Consider the following 17345-nt stretch of genomic DNA (forward strand, 5'->3'; position numbering starts at 1 on the left):
ACCTTTCCGTATTTGGAGAAAAAATTTATTTTCCTCCAGACAAAGAGTGCCCCCTTGTCCTCTGTGATGACCTCAGGGAGAATAACTCTACACCGAGTTCACTATATGAACCACTGATGTATTATACATGGAGATCACATCCCCCCTTATGTATTATACATGGAGATCATATCCCCCCCTTCTGTATTATACATGGAGATCATATCCCCCCCTTATGTATTATACATGGAGATCATATCCCCCCTTATGTATTATACATGGAGATCATATCCCCCCTTATATATTATACATGGAGATCATATCCCCCCTTATGTATTATACATGGAGATCATATCCCCCCTTATGTATTATACATGGAGATCATATCCCCCCCTTATGTATTATACATGTTGATCATATCCCCCCTTATGTATTATACATGGTGATCATATCCCCCCCCCCTTATGTATTATACATGGTGATCATATCCCCCTTTATGTATTATACATGGTGATCATATCCCTCCTTATGTATTATACATGGAGATCATATCCCCCCTTATGTATTATACATGGTGATCATATCCCCCCTTATGTATTATACATGTTGATCATATCCCCCCTTATGTATTATACATGGAGATCATATCCCCCCTTATGTATTATACATGGTGATCATATCCCCCCTTATGTATTATACATGGAGATCATATCCCCCCTTATGTATTATACATGTTGATCATATCCCCCCTTATGTATTATACATGGTGATCATATCCCCCCTTATGTATTATACATGGAGATCATATCCCCCCTTATGTAATATACATGGAGATCATATCCCCCCCTTATGTATTATACATGGGGATCATACCCCCCCCCCCCTTATGTATTATACACGGAGATCATATCCCCCCTTATGTATTATATATGGAGATCATATCCCCCCTTATGTATTATACATGTTGATCATATCCCCCCTTATGTATTATACATGGTGATCATATCCCCCCTTATGTATTATACATGGAGATCATATCCCCCCCTTATGTAATATACATGGAGATCATATCCCCCCTTATGTATTATACATGGTGATCATATCCCCCCCCCTTATGTATTATACATGGTGATCATATCCCCCCCCCTTATGTATTATACATGGTGATCATATCCCCCCTTATGTATTATACATGGTGATCATATCCCCCCTTATGTATTATACATGGAGATCATATCCCCCTTATGTATTATACATGGAGATCATATCACCCCCTTATGTATTATACATGGAGATCATATCCCCCCTTATGTATTATACATGGAGATCATATCCCCCCTTATGTATTATACATGGAGATCATATCCCCCCTTATGTATTATACATGGAGATCATACCCACCCCCCCCCCCTTATGTATTATACATGGAGATCATATCCCTCTTATGTATTATATATGGAGATCATATCCCCCCTTATGTATTATACATGTTGATCATATCCCCCCTTATGTATTATACATGGTGATCATATCCCCCTTTCTTATGTATTATACATGGAGATCATATCCCCCTTATGTATTATACATGGAGATCATATCCCCCCCTTATGTATTATACATGGAGATCATATCCCCCCTTATGTATTATACATGGTGATCATATCCCCCTTATGTATTATACATGGAGATCATATCCCCCTTTCTTATGTATTATACGTGGAGATCATATCCCCCTTATGTATTATACATGGAGATCATATCCCCCCCCTTATGTATTATACATGGAGATCATATCCCCCCTTATGTATTATACATGGTGATCATATCCCCCTTATGTATTATACATGGAGATCATATCCCCCTTTCTTATGTATTATACGTGGAGATCATATCCCCCCTTATGTATTATACATGGAGATCATATCCCCCCTTATGTATTATACATAGAGATCATATCCCCCTTATGTATTATACATGGAGATCATATCCCCCCTTATGTATTATACATGGAGATCATATCCCCCCTTATGTATTATACGTAGAGATCATATCCCCCTTATGTATTATATATGGAGATCATATCCCCCCTTATGTATTATACATGGAGATCATATCCCCCCTTATGTATTATACATGTTGATCATATCCCCCCTTATGTATTATACATGGAGATCATATCCCCCCCTTATGTAATATACATGGAGATCATATCCCCCCCTTATGTATTATACATGGGGATCATACCCCCCCCCCCCTTATGTATTATACATGGAGATCATATCCCCCTTTCTTATGTATTATACATGGAGATCATATCCCCCTTTCTTATGTATTATACATGGAGATCATATCCCCCTTATGTATTATACATGGAGATCATATCACCCCCTTATGTATTATACATGGAGATCATATCCCCCCTTATGTATTATACATGGAGATCATATCCCCCCTTATGTATTATACATGGAGATCATATCCCCCCTTATGTATTATACATGGAGATCATACCCACCCCCCCCCCCCTTATGTATTATACATGGAGATCATATCCCTCTTATGTATTATATATGGAGATCATATCCCCCCTTATGTATTATACATGTTGATCATATCCCCCATTATGTATTATACATGGTGATCATATCCCCCTTTCTTATGTATTATACATGGAGATCATATCCCCCCCTTATGTATTATACATGGAGATCATATCCCCCCTTATGTATTATACATGGTGATCATATCCCCCTTATGTATTATACATGGAGATCATACCCCCCCTTATGTATTATACATGGAGATCATATCCCCCTTATGTATTATACGTGGAGATCATATCCCCCTTTCTTATGTATTATACGTGGAGATCATATCCCCCTTTCTTATGTATTATACATGGAGATCATATCCCCCCTTATGTATTATACGTAGAGATCATATCCCCCTTATGTATTATACGTAGAGATCATATCCCCCTTATGTATTATACGTGGAGATCATATCCCCCTTATGTATTATACATGGAGATCATATCCCCCCTTATGTATTATACATAGGGATCATATCCCCCCTTATGTATTATACATGGAGATCATATCCCCCCTTATGTATTATACATGGAGATCATATCCCCCCTTATGTATTATACGTAGAGATCATATCCCCCCTTATGTATTATATGTGGAGATCATATCCCCTTATGTATTATACATGGAGATCATATCCCCCCTTATGTATTATACATGGTGATCATATCCCCCTTATGTATTATACATGGTGATCATATCCCCCCTTATGTATTATACATGGTGATCATATCCCCCCTTATGTATTATACATGGAGATCACATCCCCCCTTATGTATTATACATGGAGATCACATCCCCCCTTATGTATTATACATGGAGATCACATCCCCCCTTATGTATTATACATGGAGATCATATCCCCCCCTTATGTATTATACATGGAGATCATATCCCCCCTTATGTATTATACATGGAGATCATATCCCCCCTTATGTATTATACATGGAGATCATATCCCCCCTTATGTATTATACATGGAGATCATATCCCCCCTTATGTATTATACATGGAGATCATATCCCCCATTAATCTCCTCTTCTCAAGAGAGAATAAATTCAGTTCCTCTAATCTTTCCTCCTAGCTGATCTCCATGTTACTGTACATTAAAACTGCACATTTTATTCTGTATTTTGTCTCATTTATAATGACTTAAATTGCAAAGTATTCCAAAATAAAGTAAAGGCTTTCTTTAATCATTTTTAAAAAGTAAAAATCAGGAGGCACAAAAATAATTAATATAACGAAAAAAAAGTTAAAACAAACGGTACAACAACAAAAAAAAAAAAAACCCAGCAGAATAATAGCAGAGAAGAGGAAGGAAGGAGGTAATTAGGGCTGCTTAGGGTAAATTAAGCAGTTAATACAGTTTATTGAATTATTTTCTTAACCTGTAATCTTGCTTTTAATGTTGATCTCTGTGTATTCTCACGCCTGGAGTTGGGCTTTTTTTTTTTACTGACAGCATATGCAAATCTAAGGTCACCCCCTTTGATTTGCTCTGACATAACCAGCATAATTAGAATGTAATAATAATGTTGCTACATCATAATTCTTATTAACATTGCAGACACAGTTCTGTAAATGTCAATTTACTGCTCCTGTCATACAGAGAAACTCCCAACTGATGGTAATTGGGGCCAGGGAGCTGCGGGGGAGGAAGAGGAACATGGCGTACAGCCTGCGCCTAGAGGGGTGTAATATTTCATATTACAACTCTGGTATTTATTGATATAATTACAATAAGCTCCCATTTAACACTTATTTGGAAAGATTTCATCAAGTGCACTGAGTTGGCAAATCTCCAGAACTCAAGCAAGTAAGGCTATGCATTGAAGTTTACTAAAAACTTTGCAGAATAAAGAAATTACCTGGAGGGGGTTTAATTTATTTTGGGGATCTGGATCAAATGAGCCACATATGTGCATAGTTAATATACCGTATTTTTCGCTCCATAAGACGCACCTGACCATAAGACGCACCTAGGTTTTAGAGGCAGAAAACAGGAAAAAAAAAATCTGAACTAATGGACTGCAGACATAGTACAGGAGATGACGAGAGACTGCGGACAGCACAGGGATGACCAGAGACTGCGGACAGCGCAGGGATGACCAGAGACTGCAGACAGCACAGGGATGACCAGAGACTGCAGACAGCACAGGGATGACCAGAGACTGCGGACAGCACAGGGATGACCAGAGACTGCGGACAGCACAGGGATGACCAGAGACTGCGGACAGCACAGGGATGACCAGAGACTGCGGACAGCACAGGGATGACCAGAGACTGCGGACAGCACAGGGATGACCAGAGACTGCGGACAGCACACGGATGACCAGAGACTGCGGACAGCACACGGATGACCAGAGACTGCGGACAGCACAGGGATGACCAGAGAATGCGGACAGCACAGGGATGACCAGAGACTGCGGACAGCACAGGGATGACCAGAGACTGCGGACAGCACAGGGATGACCAGAGACTGCGGACAGCACAGGGATGACCAGAGACTGCGGACAGCACAGGGATGACCAGAGACTGCGGACAGCACAGGGATGACCAGAGACTGCGGACAGCACAGGGATGACCAGAGACTGCGGACAGCACAGGGATGACCAGAGACTGCGGACAGCACACGGATGACCAGAGACTGCGGACAGCACAGGGATGACCAGAGACTGCGGACAGCACAGGGATGACCAGAGACTGCGGACAGCACAGGGATGACCAGAGACTGCGGACAGCACAGGGATGACCAGAGACTGCGGACAGCACAGGGATGACCAGAGACTGCGGACAGCACAGGGATGACCAGAGACTGCGGACAGCACAGGGATGACCAGAGAATGCGGACAGCACAGGGATGACCAGAGACTGCGGACAGCACAGGGATGACCAGAGACTGCGGACAGCACAGGGATGACCAGAGACTGCGGACAGCACAGGGATGACCAGAGACTGCGGACAGCACAGGGATGACCAGAGACTGCGGACAGCACAGGGATGACCAGAGACTGCGGACAGCACAGGGATGACCAGAGAATGCGGACAGCACAGGGATGACCAGAGAATGCGGACAGCACAGGGATGACCAGAGAATGCGGACAGCACAGGGATGACCAGAGAATGCGGACAGCACAGGGATGACCAGAGAATGAGGACAGCACAGGGATGACCAGAGAATGCGGACAGCACAGGGATGACCAGAGAATGCGGACAGCACAGGGATGACCAGAGAATGTGGACAGCACAGGGATGACCAGAGAATGCGGACAGTACAGGAGATGACTGCTGACCTTTGGGGAGCTGGGGAGCGCGCCGCTGGATAGAGGAACAGGTAAGGTCAAAGAACAACTCCGCGGAAGTAAGAGCGGGTACCTGTCAAATTCAGGTACCCGCTCCCCGCCTCCCCAAAGGTCAGCAGTCATCTCCATAAGGTCCCGCTGCAGAGCTGAGCGGCCGGCCCGGTATTCTGACACGGCGGCGGTGGAAATACCAGGCCGGCCGCTCCATATTTGCTCCATAAGACGCACTGACATTTTCCCCCCTTTTTTGGGGGGAAAAAAGTGCGTCTTATGGAGCGAAAAATACGGTAACCAATAATAATGCAGCCACCATTGTTGGTACTAAAGCTACATATCAATCACAGCAGAGCGAAAAGCAATTTAGCAACACTGGATGTTAGTGCCGTCCTACATGGGGGTTTAGAATAGTTGCAGCAATTTCATTCAACCCCTGGAAGGCAACTCTCTCGGCAGGGATGCTCTCTATGACTAAAAGTATAGGGACACCCCTCCATGTGATTGAGTTCAGGTGTTTCCAGTGAAGGGTACTGTTAATGCTACAACATACAAAGACATTTTAGATAATTTTGCTCTTGCTACTTTGTGGAAACAGTTTGCTGAAGGTGCTTTTCTGTTTCAGATGGACTGTGCCCCCTGTATACAAAACCAGCTCCATAAAGACATGGTTTGACCAGTTTAGTGTGGAGGAACTGGAGTGTCCTGCACAAAGCCCTGACCTCAACCCTACTGAACACCTTTGGGAGAAATTGGAATGTGGATTGTAAGCCAGGTCTTCTCATCCAACATCACCACCTGACCTCACAAATGGGCACAAATTTCCACAGACACCTTCCAAATGCTTGTGGAAAGTCTTCCCAGAACTTTTGGTCTCCTATGCATAGGCATCATAAGAGATCTGTGCCAACTACTGGCATTTCCTGTAAGAAAGATACCAGGAAAAGACGAGTGGACAGCGTTCACCCAAAACTTGGCCCAGTTGGTTCTGCCTGACTGCTCTCCACCATTTATGGCATCTTAAAAATCAAAATCTTACTTACCACACGAACCGTTTTGGTTTCCAGATCCAGAACCTTTATTTGATGATTATTGGTGTCCGCAACATACAACAAATTGGCGTCACCACCAACACAGAGACCGCCCGGCTCATTAAAGGATGTCTGCACAAAACTGGGACCGATGGCGTTACCGGCTTTTCCTGTGCCAGCCACGGTGACACAGTTCTTGCTCTTTGGTTCCACAGCTTTGATCTGGTATTAAAAGAATACAAAAACACATTATTGGCTGCCAGGAGAAACAACACAAAAAAAATACAAAGCAAGTTATATTAAGTACTGTATGTGGTTTTCATCACTAGAGATCACCCATGCTACTGAGATGTTTCATATTCAAGAGAACCCAGCCTACCTGTTCACTAGGGACTGGTGACATCACAGATAATGCAGCCTATTATTTATTGGATAGCGGTGACATTACTGACAATACAGTGTATCTGGTTCACTGAAGACTAGTGACATCACTGGGCCTATCCGTTCTGTAGAGACCAATGACATCACTGAGAATGCAGCCTATCTATCCACTAGATACCAGTGACCTCACTGAGAATGCAGCCTATCCATTCACTAGAGACCAGTGACATCACTGAGAATGCAGCCTATCCATCCACTAGATACCAGTGACCTCACTGAGAATGCAGCCTATCCATCCACTAGATACCAGTGACCTCACTGAGAATGCAGCCTATCCATCCACTAGAGACCAGTAACATCAATGAGAAGGCAGCCGATCCATTCACTAGAGACCAGTGACATCACTTCGAGGGCAGCCAATCCATTCACTAGAGACCAGTGACATCACTGAGAATAGAGACGTTCCATTTACTAGAGACCAGTGGCATCACTGAGAATGCAGGCTATCCATTCACTAGAGAGCGGTGACATCACTGAGAATAGAGCTGATCCATGTGCTAGAGACCAGTGACATAACTGAAAATGCAGGCTATCCATTCTCTAGAGAGCGGTGACTTCACTGAGAATGCAGGCTATCCATTCACTAGAGAGAGGTGACTTCACTGAGAATGCAGGCTATCCATTCACTAGAGAGAGGTGACTTCACTGAGAATGCAGGCTATCCATTCACTAGAGAGCGGTGACTTCACTGAGAATGCAGGCCATCCATTCACTAGAGAGCGGTGACTTCACTGAGAATGCAGGCTATCCATTCACTAGAGAGGTGATATCACTGAGAATGCAGGCTATCCATTCACTAGAGAGAGGTGACATCACTGAGAATGCAGGCTATCCATTCACTAGAGAGCGGTGACATCACTGGGAATGCAGGCTATCCATTCACTAGAGACCAGTGACATCACTGGGAATGCAGGCTATCCATTCACTAGAGACCAGTGACATCACTGGGAATGCAGGCTATCCATTCACTAGAGAGGTGATATCACTGAGAATGCAGGCTATCCATTCACTAGAGAGCGGTGACTTCACTGAGAATAGAGCCGATCCATGTGCTAGACACCAGTGACATCACTGAGAATGAAACCCACCCATTCCTTAAAGACTGATGACATCATTGCAATACATTCATGTAGCCTAAAGAAAAGTAAAAGAGTTGCTCAAGTCATACAGAGATTGTGAAACACAGAGCACTTTGTGTGTTTTAAAGGCTAAGTCCACCTTAGCCTTTAAAACACACACAAAAATAAATAATCAATGCACCCATATTTGCCAAGGCAAGTAATGTGCAAATGCTCCCGATACACTAAACCAATACAACGGTGCGATTTGAGTCCATACAAATTTATGGACACAAATCTTATGGCAAAGAATAGTATGCAATTTGAACAGGAATGCAGTCTGATTTCTGTCCAAATCACGAGGTTTCCCCACTGCTCCTGTGTGAACCCAGCATGTCATAGCCTGAGTTCACACAGGAGTGGTGCGGGGAAACCTCCCTATACCAGTCCCATGCTGTCACACAAGTCACTTCACGAGTCGGCTTTCTCTCCTCTCCTTGCAGTGATGACAATATGGACTAAATGGCTTCTGACTGGTCAGCACCCTCACGGTGCTGACCAATCTGAAGCCGTATAGCCTGTACTGTTATCCCGGCAAGGAGAAAAGAGAAAGCCATGGGGATTTCAAACCTCCAGACCTGTGAAGCAGCTTTTCCTTGTGACAAGCCTGGGTTCACACAGGAGCAGAGGGGAAACCGCAGGCGATTTGGTCAGGAATTGCACCGCATTCCTGTTCAAATCGCATACTATTCTTTGTGGTGCGATTTGCATTCATACATTTTGTATCGGTATTCTGTATCGGCAAGTACTTGACTGAAAGTATCGGTACTCGTATTTGCCGCAAACAGAAAGGGTATTGGTGCATCCTTACACAGAAGCTAACAGGACAGGAGCTAAGGTGGGCTTGAGCCAGACATTTTAATGGGAAGATCTCACTTTTGAAGTTCTAAAGAAGAGGTACGTCAGTGCATGGTTGGAGCCTCCTAACTCCACCATAATTAAAGCATCAGTTCTGGGTGCAGTGGCCTTTAAAACAAGTAGGCCCATGTGAGTCTGGTAGCATGTGCTCAGCAGTGACCTCGCCTTGCAGCCAACTTCCATAAAAGGCCCCCACCACTTCTAATGGCAACGCTGTTCCCAATATCCAACCATCATGACGTTCTCCAGTCTTGATTATCAGAGTGATGTTAGCCAGTGACGTACTCCCAATCGTGACTATGTATTTGTAAAGGAAGTTTGGCAGGTTCACAGTGACTGAGCACATCGCTATCCCTCTCTGTGTGGATAGAGTCCTGGCTGGATGTCAAATGTGCAGCATCAGTGACAACTGCTGGTGAAAACAGGGTACTACTCCACCAATAAATTGCATGTGAACCAAGAACACATATCTGAAGAACATTACGAAACAGTGTGTGTGGGTGTGTGTTTGTGAATGTATATATTTTAAAAATCAGCAATAAAATATTAGCAAGTTTGGTTACGACCTAAAAATGTACGTATACCCCTAAAAAACAAAACAACCCCCCCCAAAGAAAAAAAAAGGTTGCAGATGTTTCCGTTTATCAATAATAAGCATCATTTCTTTTTGTTCTGTCCATATCATTTACAATGACCTAGTGATCCCGCCAACAGCTTGCACATCCTAGTGACAACATCAGGACACATAGGGGTCGATTTAATAAAGGCAAACAGACCAGGCACTCTGCAGGCACAGCAGCTCCAGAGATTAGCAATGAACAGAAGTTCTGCTGGTTTCCATCATCCAATCATATGCAAGCAAAAATGCTGTTTCTTTTATTTTCCTTGCATATGATTGGGTATTTTCTGCAAAGTGAAGCATTTCCTCATTTGCCAAGCTCTGGAGCGTGCAAAACGCACAGTCTATCTGCATTTATTAAATCAACCACATTGATTCATGTTATTTAGTTATATATTTTATAAAAGCAGATTTTGGTTGCAAGATCTTCGCACAGCTGACTATCAAGTCTTAAAAAAAAAATACTTTCAGAAAAAATTAATTCATATAATTTTAGTGCACACAAATGCAATATAATCCCCATATGTTTCTGTATGTATGACATTTATTAGAACTTAGAAAAGTATCAAGTACTGCTAGATAGACCATTACTCTGATCGGGGCTGCCAATAGGAACGTACAGGCAATATTACTGTACCGGGCTCAGGTCCCATTGAGTCAGCAGGAGGGCATGGGCATGGGCCTGGTGAGGGTTGCCTGTGGATGGCTGCAGTCAGGGGCAGACTGACAACTCATGGGGCCCCCGGGCAATAGGGGATCATGGGGCTCCTGTGTCCTTGCCCAAACTTAAAAAAGCCTATGAAAAAGATACCAGGAGCATCTCATGGGGCCCCCTACTGATCCTGGGCCCTTGGGCAGTGCCCGAGTTTCCAAATGGTCAGTCCGCCCCTGGCTGCAGTGCAGCGCCATTCTAGCAGAGTGCACCATAACAGTGTAACAGCCCAAATATCTTCTCTGTGAAGTCCTTACAACAGTTGCAGGACAAATTCTCTCTTCTACGCACTTGTTTCTGGTTCAATATTGTAATTAAAACATATAACATATCAATACAACTGGTCGCCCGCACATGGGTATAAGGCAAAAAAACAGATGACAAACCAGGCGATTGGCTATAACAACTTCGGTTACAATAAAATTATTTACAGTGCAGTCTTAGGACAGCTTTAATGACCCAGAATCTAGTCCTGGGGGCTCAAAAAATAAGTGTGGAAAACTACAGAAATAATGTTTTTAATTTGATTGAAAGAAAAGCTAGATAGGGAAAGACAGAAAAGGTAAAGGCAGAAAGAAGAGGACCGGAAGAAGAAGACAAGTGGAGAGGGATGGTGGAAGTTCCTGCAGGCCTGGGCTGAAGTCAAAACTCAGGAAATACCCAAACCAAATGGGGATAGGGTGGGAAAGGCGTAGGTCCACCAGGGACTCCATACTTTCAAAACATTTGCATGAGAATCGTGTAGGATGCTGGACATCTTTCCATGCAACATCAAGGTTGTCAGGTTAGTTTTCACCATGTGAAAGGACAGTGATGGTTTCTTCAACGCCTTGGCGATGACAAGTTTAGCAGCTATAAACAGGTAGATGGCTAATTTTTGTTGGTGAGAAAATAAGCCCCTAATCGGACAATGTAACAGGGCCAGTTTAGCTTCTTTGGGGACAGGGATGTGGAATATGGAGTATACGAGGCCAAAAACCCTGACCAGAACCCCGTGAGGCGTGGACACAACCACCAGGTATGAACCACGTCGCCCCATTGGCCACAGCCTCTGAAGCATCGATCATCATACTTGGGGTTTGAACTTGCAATGCAGGCAGGGACCCAATACCACCTCAAAAGAACTTTATATGCAGCTTCCATTGTGGTCGTGTTGAATAAACAACAAGAGATAAAAGACCAGGCTTTAGTCCAATCCTCCGGTTCAATGGGGAATCCCAGATCTCTCTCCCAGCTAGACTTGTAAGAAATGGAGGAAGGAGCTACGCACTTGTTTAAATCAGTTCCTGCAGTTGCTGCACACATTACGTGCTCAGCACAACCTAACCCCACTTTACATACTACAGGTCTTCAGGGCTCAATACCATACTCAAAGCTACTACCAGGAGGGGTAATGTCTCCTACGTATATATGAGCTTACTAAACTCTGTCTTGCTGGTGACCCCACTTCCTTGTAAAGCTAAATAGGAACTGGATATGGGCACAATTTCCAAGGATCAGTGAGTGGTCTCTTTTAAAAATGGTTCCCTTGTTATTATTTCAGGTACTTATGCAGCGCCGTCAATTTTACGCAGCGCTTTACATATATATTGTACATTCACATCAGTCCCTAACCCTCAAGGGGTGTACAATCTAAGGTCCCTAACTTACATTCATACATACACATACTAGGGACAATTTAGACAGGATCCAATTCACCTACCAGCATGTCTTTGGAGTGTGTGAGGAAACCAGAGTACCCGGAGGAAACCCATACAGGCACAGGGAGAACATGCAAACTCCAGGCAGGAGGTGCCGTGGCTGGGATTCGAACCAACGACCCTAGTACTGCCAGGCGGAAGTGCTAACCACTTAGCCACTGTGCTGCCCTTAGATTCCTTCTCCTTCTAAACAGTTGTCACAAATATACATTCTACATAGAACGTACCGTACCCCTGAAAGGTTGCATAAATATAGTCGCAGGGACTCTCCTCTTTGCCCTAGATGCTCAAAGGACTCCAGAACTTTAAGGCACATCTACTGGTGATGCCCTAAATTGTTCCGGTACTGATGTTATGGATTTGATCAACTTGGCAATTAATACCAATTAACCGATTAACAATCATAGCTACAAGTAGACTCCTGTACTTAGCAAGGAAACTAATAGTCACTAAGTGGCTTTCTGCTGCTCCTCCACTGGTTACTCAATGGCTTAGGGAGGTTATTGCCATTCTTAGATTGGAGAAACTGACCTACCAAACATATTGTATTTTTGAGAGAATGTGGGGAGCATGGACGAGAAGTTCCAATGTATAGGCCTGCAGCTCTTGTGTGCAGCAGACTGGGTGTTACTCATACTTACTCCCTTTTTTCGTGCCTTTACTACTAAGCGTGGACTGCTAAATAATCCTTACTATAATTCCTGTCCTGGTCAGGGAAATGTACATGATATTCTGTTGATGCAGTAGTATTTCTCTACTCTTTGGTGTCTCCTATAGGTTTGTAGATAGCACAATATGGCACGGTGATGAGCGCTTGTCTGATACATGGATTACGCCCGAACGTCCTTTTTTTTTTTTTTGTTTCCCAAAGTTTTTGCACGTTGTCTTCCCTTCTTAGGGATGTTGTCACCTAATGATCTGCTCCGTGGTCTGTTTCTTCCTATATAAGCTATTAAATGCATTGTACTGTTTTATATTATGTAACTGTCAAGCAGGTACAACTGTTTGTTGAATTGTAATATGATTGGTTGAGGCTTAGAGCCACCCATCATGTCTATTTTACTTTCTGTTTGATTATGTGTGCATTGTAAACTATATTTTTATTTTAACAGCTTCCCGACTGCCCTATAGCAAATATACTGCTACAGGGTGGCATGGGTGTGCAAAATCACATATATATATATGTGATTTTGCATTTCTGGGTAGGGGGCGCGAGCACGCCCTACCCGTGCCGCCACTCACGGCCACGGCTGTCAATCATCGGGTCCCGGCCAGTGATTACTCACTGGCGCCCGGTGATTGCCGAGCAACTCCGACGAGGAGGAGAACTGTTTGTAAACAAAACAGTTCTCCTCCCTGTCAGCTTCTGCACACTGCTTTGGATGGCTATACACAGCACAGCCATGCAAAGCAGTGTGATCACAGTGAAGCACACACACATGGCCCCATAGTAAAACACCCAGCACACAGTTAACCCTCATGTTAACCCCTTCCTGCCCAGTGCCATTGCATTTTTTTTAGCACTGATCACTGTATTGGTGTCACTGGGGATATCAGTGACACCAAGTCAGCTCCCCCAAGTGGCAGAATGCCTGCCGCAGTCCCGCTATTAGTCGCTGATCGTCGTCATTACTAGTAAAAATTAAAAAAAATTCCAGTATCTATACCGCTATTTGTAAATGCTATAACTTTCATGTAAACCAATTAATTTACAGGTATTGGGATTTTTTTGTTTTAGCAAAAGACATGTAGCAGAATACATTTTGGCCTAAATTTATGACGAAATTTTATTTTTTACATTTTTTTACTGGACATGTTTAATAGAAAAAAGTCAAAAACAATGTTTTTTTCTCAAAATTGGCAGCACAAAAAATAAAAAACACACAAGCGATCAAATACCACCGAAAGAAAACTCAATTAGTGGGGAAAAAAAAAAAGAACGGAAATTTCATTTGGGTGCAGCGTTGCACGACCATGCAGCACCGTAATGCAAAAAATGGCGTGGTCAGGAAGGGGGGTAAATCCTCAGGTGGGCAAGTGGTTAAAAAAATCTGGGCTTAAAAAAAAAAAATAAACAAAAAACACACACCTCTCTTCTCTGCTCAATTTTATCTCTCCTCCTTCCAAACATACCCCTACCTTCCTCTTCAATATTGGCAGTGGAGGAGAGGGGAGGGGAGGGGGGGTATATGCTTTAAAGCATCCTTGACATGTCACAACACAACCACTGCTGCATTATGGGGCGAGATGTTCCCAGAAGGTGGCATGTTCTTCTGAATTTGCAGGATACTGGAGGAGCAGGGCCCTCCTAACCCTCTGGTATTGAACTGTATTGTTGCTATATTGTCTCCTATTATATTGTAAAGCGCTGAGCAAACTGTTGGTGCTATATAAATCCTGTATAATAATAATATAAATCCTGTATAATAATAATATTAATAATAATAATATAAATCCTGTATAATAATAATAATAATATAAATACAGTATAATAATAATATAAATACAGTATAATAATAAATAACAGTTATTTTTTTTTCAGCTCTCTTTATAGGGGCAGGGAGCATGGGATCTGGGTAGAGACCCCTGGCAAGGAACATTGCATTGCATACACAGCTTGGGTAGGTCCTGTCCTCTGTGCTTACTGTATATGGAGAGACATAAGACATGGGGAGTGTCTGGGGAAAGAAACCCCGACAGGTAGGCTACACGGAACCTCCCGATTTATAGTGCTGACCCTGACCTCGATAAATGAGATCACACCACAGAGGAGATTTCAGAAACGTGACATGCACACCCGCTATTCCAAGTTGTCAGTAATTTGGGCAGTTGGCACTTTTCACATCTGACAGATGAAAAATACCATCCCACAAAAATTTTTAAAATGGGATCTCCAGCTTTTAGCGAAGTTTAAACAGTTTGTTTGGATCAATCCAAGTTGGTCCAAACGAACCATTACCTTCCACTCACAGATGCAGTGGATGTGTGCACTGCATGAATTGCATGTGGCCTCAGCTACATACAGTATACAGTGCTGTTTTCAGACAGTGAGATGGGAACTTCCTATCCCAGTCCCAGAACAAAACAGTTGCAATGAGAGCTGCTCAGCCATTCACAGCAAGGTTTGTATTCTATGAATGAATACAAAACATCTTCTGATTGGTTGAGGTGGGCGGATGATGTTGCAATCTCCAACTCAGCCAACCAAAGGAAGCTCTGTATTCATTTGTAAAATACGAAGCTCCCCGTTATTGGCTGAGCAGCGCTCATACCGACTCTCTTTTGTTTAGGGAGTGGGATGGAAGTTCCCATCCCTCTCCCAGAACACAGCACTGTATATAAAATGTAGCTGAGGCTCCAATGGTCTAAACTATTTATTATTATACAGTATTTATATAGCACCAAAAGGGTTTGCTCAGCACTGTACAGTAGCAAGGGGGACATAACATGAGACAAGACAGTAACAATACAATACACGAGGGGTTCGAGGGCCCTGCTCTTTCGAGCTTACAATCTAGGAGATTTAGGCTCCATTCACACTTCTGCAACTTGTCATGCATGACACGTTGCCCCCCATGTTTCCCATTGTGAACCATTCATATCTGTGCAACTTCAAAGTAGTTCATGCACTACTTTGGTCCGACTTTCATGCGAATTGTGGGCCAAAGACTTCATGTATACCCTCCAAAGTCACATGAAAGTTGCACCTGAATGTTGTACATGTGACTTGTGTGCGACTTTGTACAGCAGAAACAATTATCCTTGGTCAAAGTCGTACTCATCCAAAGTCGCATCAAGTCACACTGTAAAGTCGCAATGAAAATCGCATGATTCTGAAGACGCACAAGTGTGAATGGAGCCTTAACCTCTTCCCACCAATGGTACACATATATGTGTGTCTATCGATGGGTGGGCTTTAATACCGAAAGGCTGCAGAACAAAAGCAAACAAGGGCGCACTCTCATTGTGCATTACCGTGGCACACCATGTGTTTATTGTGAAATAAAATAGATATATACTCACAAACCAAAGGAGAATAAAAGCAGAATAAGTAGTCTGCAATGGCAGTCAATACAAAGATGTGCCCTAATTAGGGATAAGCTGACGCGTTTTGGGAGATGAACCCCCTTCTTCAGAGCTAAAACATATATGCAGCCCTAAGTAAACACTTTTTTGTGCTGAGAGTGAGCGCCCTGCATGCTCCCAACCAGGGGCGGACTGACAACTCATGGGGCCCCCGGGCAATAGGGGATCATGGGGCCCGTGTCCTTGCCCGAACTCAAAAAAGCCTATGAAAAAGGTACCAGAGGCATCTCATGGGGCCCCCTACTGACCCTGGGCCCACGGGCAGTGTCCGAGTTTCCAAATGGTCAGTCTGCCCCTGCTCCCATCATAATTACCGACAGGGACCAGGAAAGCGCCCAATGCATACTTGCGTTCGGGAGCTTTCTTATCATGTGACCGTTGTGACAGCCAAATGCCCGTCTCTGCCTCCCAGCATTTAAAAGCTCTTACAGGGCCAGGAGGCGGCAGTGGCAGGAAGGGGTTAAACTTCACAAAAGCTGGATATCAGCTTTAATGATGAGAGTTTTCAGCATTACGTCACTTAAATCCTTTGCTCACCATCACTGGCATCCCAGAAGATATCACTCCAAACACAGTCATGTCATGTGCTAATCACTACCCATATACAACTATCATTAGTGACCTCGCCTGCCAACCCTCTGCCAACCCCTATAACCGAGGACATCATTTATAACGATTAGCTTTGCCCAACACATAGCCATTGTGATGTTTTGATTTCCAGGGCGACTTTAGCGATTGACGTAAAGGAGAAGGTGTACTCAATGAAAAGCACAGATATGAATCGCCTGAAAAAATGCATCATGAACAAATGTGCTCAAATTGACGGAAATGTGGAGTCACTGCATCGGGTTCATGTGAATCTTGTAAATCGCACGGAACGTTGCCTCACAAATGTTGGAAATCACATTAAAGAT

The 17345-nt window shown here is 43.4% G+C and overlaps 1 protein-coding gene across 1 annotated transcript in view; it reads right to left on the bottom strand.

Annotated features, from left to right (window-relative positions):
• NHLRC2 (NHL repeat containing 2) overlaps positions 1 to 17345 on the bottom strand; it is a 64678-nt gene that overhangs the window by 15227 nt on the left and 32106 nt on the right. Inside the window, exon 9 of the mRNA XM_089653055.1 lies at positions 6910 to 7119. Coding sequence (XP_089509181.1) covers positions 6910 to 7119 — 210 coding nt within the window. The remainder of the gene's footprint in view (positions 1 to 6909; positions 7120 to 17345) is intronic.

The sequence above is a fragment of the Staurois parvus genome, unplaced genomic scaffold, assembly GCF_062004578.1.
Source record: "Staurois parvus isolate SC_StPar_1 unplaced genomic scaffold, SC_StPar_1.0 ptg000697l, whole genome shotgun sequence".
Taxonomy (NCBI): Eukaryota; Metazoa; Chordata; class Amphibia; order Anura; family Ranidae; genus Staurois; species Staurois parvus.